Here is a 9,385-nt window from a genome sequence, read left to right on the forward strand (position 1 = left end):
CCCCCCAGCCCTAAGGACAGTGAGCTCCTCCTGCTGAGCAAGCAGTGCCTTACAACTAATACTTAGCATGTAAAAACACGTAAAAAAAAAAAAAAAAAAAAAAAAGGCCAAGTAACACAATGAATTAGCTTTGGACAACTACTTAAAACTTCATTGAAGAAGCACGGACATGAATCAAACCGCTGTGCGTTAGAATGTAAAGTGAGGTGGTAACAGTCTTCAGACCCTCTCTCCACACCAGGTTCCCTGAGAGCTGACTTCTAACAAGAACAAGAATTCTCTTTCTCCAGTAAACTTTGAAAGTGAAACTTTGCTACCCCACATATCTCATACCCACCTTGGAAAAGTGGAGCTAGTGATATTTATGGACTTGGGAGTTAGGAACACCAAATCTTGAAACATTCATGTAATTCATTTGTCTTGAGAGGTCTAAGGGAAAGCCCTCACCTCCCACACCCCGGGTTCCCCTTGTTGCCCTGATCTGACAATATACACAGATGTCACAATGCCTTCCCTGGTATCTGGGTTTGCCCACCCAAGTCCTCTCTACAAAACTTCTGTTCAAAAAACAAAACAAAACAAAACACCTAAAATGCAGGGAGACTACTGACCTTAATAGACAATTTAAAAGACTCATGAGGCATTCAAGGTTTAGAGCTATGTGAAATGTGCATGACTAAATGTCTCAGGGGTGGGGGACCAAAGGACCAATTGGATCTTGGTGCATCTATGCAACCCATAGACCCACTCTACCTAGGCTGCTTGTGCGAATCCACAGGCTTTTGAGTGGAGCCAGGAGAATGGCCGTAGCCACCTGTGAGGTCGTTGCTCTCAGCTGTAAACGTCCATCCATATCACATGTTTGGATTTGGGTAGATAAGAGAAAGCATCTTAAGTCAGTTTGCACTGCCATTTGCAACATTTCTGCTTAAGCAGGAGAGCTGGACTGAATAGACCACAGCAGGAGGTTTAGCCTCTTCTCTCTCCTTGCCCCAAGAGATCAAAGGGCTGATAGAGGTGAGAATGGAAAGAGCCAGGAGTGATGGCTTCCTTGGGGTGGCTTTAAATACAGCTGCCAAGACTGAACTTGTTGATGCTTTGATCAGATCCTCAACTTCAAAGGAAATGTCTAAGCAGAGGCAAGACCAGTCCTCAGCACCATAGCTTGGCCCATGACTGGTGTCAGACATCACTGTTCTTCATGGAAATGGGATTGGGCAACCTCCTCCTCTAGTGTCCTAGCTGTAGAGGGCAGCTAGCCAGGTTGTAACTGGGGTAGGATGCTTACAGTCACCGGGGATACAGGGGGAGCTCTGAGCAGGGCATTTGGGAGTTGAGGAAAGGCCTTATCACACAGCCTGTGACTGGGAACTGTGCCTCCTCTGCACAGAAGTAGCCGTTTGCACACTGAAGACACTGCTCAGGGTTTCCGTTACTCTTGTAGCCTGTGGCGCTTGGCACATGCAGAGGAGCTGTTCCCCTCCTCCACATGGGTCAGAGCTCTGCTCCCAGCTCATCTGTGAGGCACTACTTGCCTGGTCTCACTAGTCCAGGCACATGGAGGTCAGATCACCTTTTCCCAACACTTAAAGCCTGCTTGGCTCCCAGCCAGCCCACCAGAAGGATGGAGACACTCCAGTCATATAGAACTCATTTCATATTGTGTGTAAATGGTTACACGCATATTATACTCACTTAAAGGTATGTCCTTCACATTCATTAAGGCTATTAGAGTGGTGTATTTAAATGAAATACTATATAGTTAAAATCACCAGATTATTGAGTTAACAGGAAAATTATTTTGCAGAAAAACTAAGACTTTGATTTTTTAAAATAGGATTAAACTGTTCATATGTATTAACCAAAAATAAAGCCTACTGCTTTGCAGTAGAAACCACACAACCAGTTTCCAAAAACTGAAATGCAGGGGTCTGGCATCAGTGTCTCTTCACACAGCTGTTAGCTCAGAGACAGGTTGGACCTAGTCAACCAGCTAGCAGAACACAGCTGTTCTAACTCAGCATTTGTATGTCCCAATTCAGCCACTCTCCCCCATGCTGATTTGCATGTAGACATCCTCCAATTCCAAGCTGATGGACATTCTCCAATAACATAGCAATCAATTTAATAAAGGAACTCACCAATGTCAAATTGCAATAAATTTACCAAACATTTTCACTGTTTATGGAGAGCTTTACAGTAAGAAAGTGTCGACAGAAGCAGGCACATCCGGGTACAAAGTGTTGCTGTTGGTTTGTCTTTACTTCTGTTCCTACAGTTCCAACTGCTTTGCACTCTCAGCTGAGGTCCTCTACAGGAAATCACCTTTGCTAGGCGTTCTGTTCTTGCCCATTCGACCCAGGACCTCCAAGCACAGTCCTGGGGTATGGACTTGCCTAAGAGAAGTGTGATCGGCGAGCCCACCCCAAACATTTATTGTAAACTTTAAATGGAGTCCGGATATGAACGACACAGAAAGGAGACACCTCCTCACACAGAAAGGAGAATACCATATAGTGTCCTAGAGTCTGGCAGGTATCACAAGGCCGGGCCAGAATAAGTGCCAAGCCCCACGCAGGCACAACACCACGGAAAGCCTGACTGCTGCCCTTTTGGGCGTCTTGTGGGGGATCGGGCCTGAACTCAGCAGGCTCGGCTAGGCTCCCAAGGGCGCGCCATCTCACAGGGCGGCCGGCAGCAATAGGGGTAGGAGGCGTTGAGGTCGGGGTCCGAGGGCGCATACCCTGGCAGTTCCACCGACGGGTGCCCGCCACAGCACACCTCCACGCCCGCCTCGTCAAACGCGTGGAAGACGCCCACGTTGATGTAGGACACAGCGTGGTGCGCCGCGAAGCTCGCGCAATCTCCTGGGGTGGTGAAGTCTGACTCCTCCGGGGATAGGATGGAGGCCTCGCTGGGCCGTGGCTGCAGCCGCCGCCCCCTTTTGCCCCGGCGGCCGCGCCGGGTCCGGGAGGCTAGCGGCTGAGCGCGGAGCCCGGGTCCGCCCCGCTGTCGCCCCAAAGATCGGCTTGCCCTCCGCCGGCCCCTGCGGCCGCGCCGGGCCTGCGACGACTTGTAGTTCTTGACCAGCAGGAGGCTGAGCAGGCCCAGCAGGCACTCGAGCGAGTTGAATACAGTAGAGAGCACCAGGCCGCGCTGGTAGTCCTTCAACTGGCGGCATTTGGCGGTCGTGTTGCTGTCCAGGTTGCTGCGGGAGCGCTGCGTGCTTGTGCCTGGGGCTACAGAGCCAGTGCCCTGGCCAGGGCCAGCGGGCTGCGTGCGCGGGGGCAGGCAATAGTGGGAGTACTTGCGTTCCACCAGGGACACCGTGTCGCCGTCGATCACTGCTCCCGCAAAGGCGCTGAGAACCCCGAGCATGAAGACCAGGACGCCTAGGAGCAGCAGGTTTTGGCTGTTCACCGGTCCCGAGGGCCCGGCAGCCGGCCGCGTTTCTCCAGGAGAGGGCTCCGGAGCGCCAGCTGGAGATGCGGGGACCCTGAGTCCCGGGCCGGGCCCGGCCCCTGACCCGGCGAGGGGCGCCTCCCGGGGCCCGCAGCACAGCAGGGCGGCGCCGAGCAGAGAGAGGCCGGCAGCCAACAGCAACCCCGAGTAAAAGGCTCCGGCGGCCGCCCCTAGCCGGAACGGCTCCCCGCGCAGCTCAGAGCCCAGTGAGAAGCACTTGAGGCCGACGGCGGCGGCGCTGAGCGCGCAGGCGAGCAGCAGGCAGGAGGAAAGCGCGGCGCAGGCCCCGCGGACGCTCCACTTCATCCTCCGCGCCGGAGCCGGCCCGCACCCGGCGCGCCCGCCGCCGCCCGCCGCCGCCCCCGCCGCCTGCGCCTCCTCCCGGCGCCGCGCGGCCGGACCGCCGGCCTCCTCTTCATCCTCCCGCGTCCTCCCGGGCTCGCGCCGCTGTCACTGGAGCCCGCATCCTCCGCCTCCCGCCGCCGCCGCGACCCCGCACCGGGAACCAAGCCGGCGCGGAAAACCGCAAGGTGCGCGCGCCCCCTCCCCAGACCGCGGCGCCGATCCCCGGACGCGCGGCCCCCCCTCCCCGCGGCCCCGCGCGCCTCTCCCTGACACCACCCTCCGCGGCCCCCTCCCGACCCTCTGGCCCCCAGGACGCCCCTCCGGACCTCCCCTAGGAGAGGGGGCCTTCGCTAAGTCTCCGCCTTCCTGCCCTCCCCCTGGCAATGCCGCTGTCCAGAGCTCGCCGCCTTAGGAATGCCACTCCACCCCGGCCTCCTTCTCCTGGGACCCCCCTGGGCCCCACCCCCAGGACCTCCCACCTCTGCATGCCCTGAGTTCGCTTTTCCCAATGCACCGGGCAGCTTGACTCCACGCCCACCTGACTGGACTCAGAAAACCGAAGAAGTTAGTGAGGGTACAGCAATAAATAGGTATGAGGGAGAGCCTGGAGGAAGAAATGGGGAAGGGGGATGTGTTCAGAAGGAATGGAGGAGAGTGGGCAGGGTATTCGGGGATGGAGGACGAAGTATGTTTCTTTGGGAAGTGCTGACATGTAGGAATGTGTGTTGTGTACGTGTATGAAGGGTATGCATAGAATGTATATAGTATGGGGTATGTGAGGGTGGTGTGCCCTTATATGTTTTGTGGCGGGGAGCATTCCAAGATGTGTGTAGGGTGAACACAAAGTATGTGCAATGTCCAGGCGTGTGGGGTGTGTGTGTGTGTGTGTGTGTGTGTGTGTGTGTGTGGTGAATGTGCAAGAAAAGGTGTTGCCTTGAAATTGTGAATAGGGTATACGGGAGAATTGGCCTGAGATTTCTCTCAGAGGACCAGCCATGGAGCAAGGCCAGGATGAAGTAAGTCTTGGGGAGAAAACCTCGGGTGAGTTCAGCTTTGAGTCCAGTTCTGTTTTCAGATCTGGCAGTCACACTCAAGTGAATAAATTCGGCCTGCGCTAGAGTGCGCGAGAAGGGAAAATGCTGTAGTAGCCCAAATCTGAACTTGGACCACTGGAGGCCTCCCGCCAGCAACCTCGCTCTGGTCCGCAGTCCCGGGTGTGGGTGATTCAGGCCGCCTGCGCAGCAGCCTCGGAACCGCTGGTTGCCGTGGCTGCGCCGTAAGCTAGGGCTGGGAGAAGCCGGGTGCGAGCGCGGGGAAGAGGGAGCGGTGGAGAGAACGCGCCTGCGCATCGGTCTTTCCCACAGCAGGTTCAAGTCAGGAAAAGGCCTGGGGACTTTACTATTTTTTGCTCCTTAAGGTCAGAGACACCCACCCCAAAACCAAGCGCTGTATTGCCTGGGGAAGCCGCGCCCATTTCTCCGAGGCAGCTCGGGGCTCTTGCCCACCCTTCCGGGAAGCTACTTGCTAGTGGGTGTATGGAGGCCTTCCAAAGACTCCCGGACGTTTGCGTGGGTTTCACTTCGGGCCATAGCTTCAGAAAAAGCGAGCCTGACTCTCTGTATTTTTAGCAGGAGGAGCAGAATTTGAAACAGTAGCATGCCGGTCCTGCGCCCCGTGAAGGATGACTCGCCAGAAAGCAAAGGCGCAGCCCTACCTCCGCGAGCTTGGCGCGTGGCCCAGGAGGCTCCGCGAGCCCTTGTACGTAAGGATCGTGGCGCCCACGCTTGAGAGCAGAGCTCAGTGCAAACTTCCAACAGTTCTTCCAGTTTCCAGGGAAACAAGATTTGGAGCTGCTGCGTGTTGCAGAGCTGCCTCTCTGCTCCCCACATGGGACCCCTGTGGCTGGCTGGTCTTGGGGAGGAAGGAATTAAAGCCACCTCATCCATGAAGGGTGAGGTCCGATCTTAAGATGGAAGAATTGAGCGGGGCTGTGGGGGTATGTTCTACCCTCAGAGCACTCGGTAGAAGTGCTGTTTTGGGTTGCTTCTCCTCTAGATGGGCACTGCCACCCCCTTACAATCTTTCCATTTCTATACTCACCACAGGGCCCATGAACGCGGTGTTTCCCCTTTTAGGGTATATTCACACTCCATAATGATTCTCACCTGATATTGCCTCTTCATTTCTCAAATTGTATTATCATATTTCTTAATTGCCTCAGTTTTGTCGGAAGGAAGCTTGTCTGACACGATGCATCCAGGCACTTTCTTTTACTCATTTCTCAGGACAACCTTCGAGGTAGGACCTCTCTTATCCCCAGTAGGACTTTCCATAAGTAAATCAGTGACTGGAATTGGAACAGAAACCCAGGCTCTGTGTGCAGGCTATGCTTCCCCAGCTGCCTGCCTTCCTGATTCCAACCCCTGCACCCCTGCAGAGGGTCCCCACGGTGCAGGATTTCCCGGTATATAAATAAGTCCTACCTATCAGGTGGGACTTGAAATGGCCGGGTAAGGGCAGTCCCAACTAATTTCTGGGGATAGATGAGTTTGTACATGTGAATGTGATGCAACAAACGTCTATCTAGTTCTTTGGGGCGCATGGGGTCAGGAGCCTGCAAACAGGGGAGCTGTCTCTTCCGTGCTGGGGATAAGGGAAGGAGCTGAGAGGGCTTACTTTCTTGGGCAGTAACAGGGAGAGGGCAACTCACTGAGGAGGATCTTTAAGCTAAACCAATTCAGTTTTCTTCTGAGGGCAGAGATTTCAGGAGAGCATCCTGGTGTGTAATGAGAAGGAGCTCTGCTGCTTGGAATCTAGGGGAGCTAGAGGAGCTCCCTCCCTAGACAGTGTAAAATCACAGGTACTGGGAACCACCCTGCAGCTTCCACCCTGCAGCTTCCGCTCAGCATTCCTTCTAAAAGGACAACGAGTCGGCAGAAAGTGGGAGGGGCAATCTGTGTCCAGTGACAATGAAACCAGGGATGGCATTGAAACTAACCCATGTAGAATTTTAGAGCAGATTGAATTTCTTTATTTCAGGATTCTTTCACCAAGGACGAGCTCACCATGCTCTGTTGTGAGCCCTCCTCAACTTCCACTTGCAGAGCCAAGGAGGGGATCAAGGGTAGCTGCAGTCTATCTGCAGTCCAGTGACCTGGAGGGGTCAGAGGCAGGAAGGAGAGAGAGCAACTCCAGAAAGAACCATACCAGCAAGGAATAACTTTGCTACTTTTCCAGAAAATCACATCATCAGCAACTGACCAAGTTCCTACAGAGCCTGGGCAGGTCTGGCAGCCTTCTGGGGGCAGATCTGACTCTCCCACACTAAAAACAAGGAAGAGGCTCTACACCCAGAAAAGACATGGCAGAAATGCAACAGCATAATCCCAGCACTTGGGAGGCAGAGGCAGGGGAATTTCTGAGTTCGAGGCCAGCCTGGTCTACAGAGTGAGTTCCAGGACAGCCAGGGCGCCTCAACACAGAGAAACCCTGACTTGAACCCCACCCCACCCCCCCCAAAAAAAGAAGGAAAAAGAAAGGAAGGAAGGAAGGAAGGGAGGGAAGGAGGGAGGGAAGGAGGGAGGGAGGGAGGGAGGGAGGGAGGGAGGAAGGAAGGAAGGAAGGAAGGAAGGAAGGAAGGAAGGAAGGAAGAAGTGCAGCAGCAATTAGGGATTAGGGAATAGTTTCACGTTCAAGTCTTACTTTTTAATATTTATGTGTTTACTAACATTCAAAACTGCATCTCCTAGAATATTGATTCAGTTAGCTGAGCTTTTAATTTTTCTGCTCCATCACTTTTTCAAGTATTTTTGTTTTTTATTTTATAACATATGTCTTAGTCTACCTTCTTTTACTATAACTGAATGCCATAACATTTATGAAGAACAACGGTTTATTTAGCTCACACTTCAGAAGTGCTTGCAACTGTGAAGTCTTGTGCTGTAGAATGGTATAGGGTATCACATGGCAAGACAGAGCAACCAGAGAGCTCCTTCCATGACAAAACCACTCAACTAATTATATCCCAGAGGTCCCACCAAACACCGTGAGCATGTGACTTTGGGGTCACATTTCTAGCCCATGAATTCTGGGGACAAGCATTCGCACATCATAACTGACCAAATAGTTGAAATTTTCACTGTTAATCCTCACCCCCGTTTTTCCATTAATAGCCATGTTAATCTGTCACTTCACACAGGCAGTGCAGGCATCTCTGTGCAAAACACCCAACTGTGAGTCTTCCAAAGAACTCATGAAACCATGGCTGTGAGTTCTCAGAGACACAACAGTGTTTCTTATTAAGTTAAAAGCTTTTGTCTTATAGAATGTAATCACAGAAAATATTAAATATACATGTGATGTCTTCATGACATAGAAATAAGCATTTATCTGGCTTCTTGAAGACGGAAGTGCCCGAGGAGGATGCAGCCCAGAACCTGCCAGCTCACCAGAGCTGTCTTCCTGAACTTGCTTAGATATTTATAAGAAGGAATCCATTTCTAGCCGTTTTAGTTGGCTTGGTCTGTCTTGTTTTGTTTTGTTTGTTTATTTGTTGTTGTTTTCTAATTTTGCAAAGAATCAGAGAGATGATTGATTCTCCATGCCTGGCCTCTTTTGTTCCATGTATGTTTGTGAAGTGTGTCCATGATGCTGTACACAGCGATAGCTCACTCATTGCTGATAATGAAGCCCAGCAGCTTACCCATTTCACTGCAGTAAACAACATATTGCTTCTTGTTTGTGTGTCCTGAATCACGGAGACATGCAGTTGAGTAACCTGGGGGTGAAATCGCCCTGTCTGATTAATACTATCTTTACTTTTATTTACCTGTTTCCCATTGAGGTGAAATTTATGTACAATAAGAACCATTGATTTTTTAACTGTACAATTCCGTGAGTTTGGACGGTTGCCTACATTTATACAAACGACCACCTCTGGACTCACTGCTGTTCCAGCTTCTGCAAATGCTAAGCTCAGCGTTTCCCCACACCAGGTCCGTGTGCTATAGGTTTTATTACAGCATTTCCTATGCATGGTTGCATGCAGTGGACAATCTTTTCTGCCTGGTTTCAGTGCCTTTCAGATTTGTCCAAACTCTTGCATGAATCGATTGAATGTACTTATTGCTGAATAGAATTCTAGTAAAAAGTGTTTATCCATTCACGACATGATGGACATTCCAGCTTTTTCTATGGTGTGACTGAGCTACTATTCAAACGTGGTATCATGCAGGCTTAAGTCATTATGAGTGTGTTTCCAACTCCTTAGGTCTCCAGTAGGAGTGGGATTGCTGGCTTGCACCACACAGTTACATTTATCTTCCAAGAAAACAGAAGATTGTTAACTAGAATCATTTTTCATTCCCCCATGTGTTCACTCCTGGGTTGTGTTCTTAGCAACACCGGGTGCTGTCAGCTTCCCTAGTGTGTTGGCCAGCCTGGCATCCATATATAGCTTCTCACTGTGGCTTTAGTTTGCATTGTTCAGTTATGAACACTATCAACACTTTCACTTATCTTCAGTAAAGCACGCACGCACACACACACACACACACCCTTGGTTAGCTTTTTAAAAAAT

At 51.6% G+C, this 9,385-nt stretch overlaps 1 protein-coding gene and 1 long non-coding RNA gene across 4 annotated transcripts in view; one reads left to right on the forward strand and one right to left on the reverse strand.

Annotated features, from left to right (window-relative positions):
• Nucleotides 1–1,612: 1,612 nt before the first annotated feature.
• Nucleotides 1,613–3,985, reverse strand: Tmem271 (transmembrane protein 271). Its single transcript, XM_029477076.2, has one exon. It carries the CDS (start codon nucleotides 3,766–3,768, stop codon nucleotides 2,644–2,646), a length of 1,125 nt encoding a protein of 374 aa, XP_029332936.1. The 5' UTR covers nucleotides 3,769–3,985; the 3' UTR covers nucleotides 1,613–2,643.
• Nucleotides 3,986–4,068: 83 nt separating this feature from the next.
• Nucleotides 4,069–9,385, forward strand: part of LOC115031085 (uncharacterized) — a 6,886-nt gene continuing 1,569 nt past the window's right edge. The window contains exons 1-4 of one of the 3 annotated variants that reach the window (XR_015046965.1): nucleotides 4,069–4,397; nucleotides 4,758–4,823; nucleotides 5,436–7,254; nucleotides 8,651–8,801. This is a non-coding gene — a long non-coding RNA (uncharacterized LOC115031085). The remainder of the gene's footprint in view (nucleotides 4,398–4,757; nucleotides 4,824–5,435; nucleotides 7,255–8,650; nucleotides 8,802–9,385) is intronic. The other 2 variants (XR_015046964.1, XR_003836654.2) reach the window with 2 other exon arrangements.

This window comes from Mus caroli, unplaced genomic scaffold (assembly GCF_978045245.1).
Source record: "Mus caroli unplaced genomic scaffold, Mus_caroli_1 scaffold_4, whole genome shotgun sequence".
NCBI classification, from domain to species: domain Eukaryota; kingdom Metazoa; phylum Chordata; class Mammalia; order Rodentia; family Muridae; genus Mus; species Mus caroli.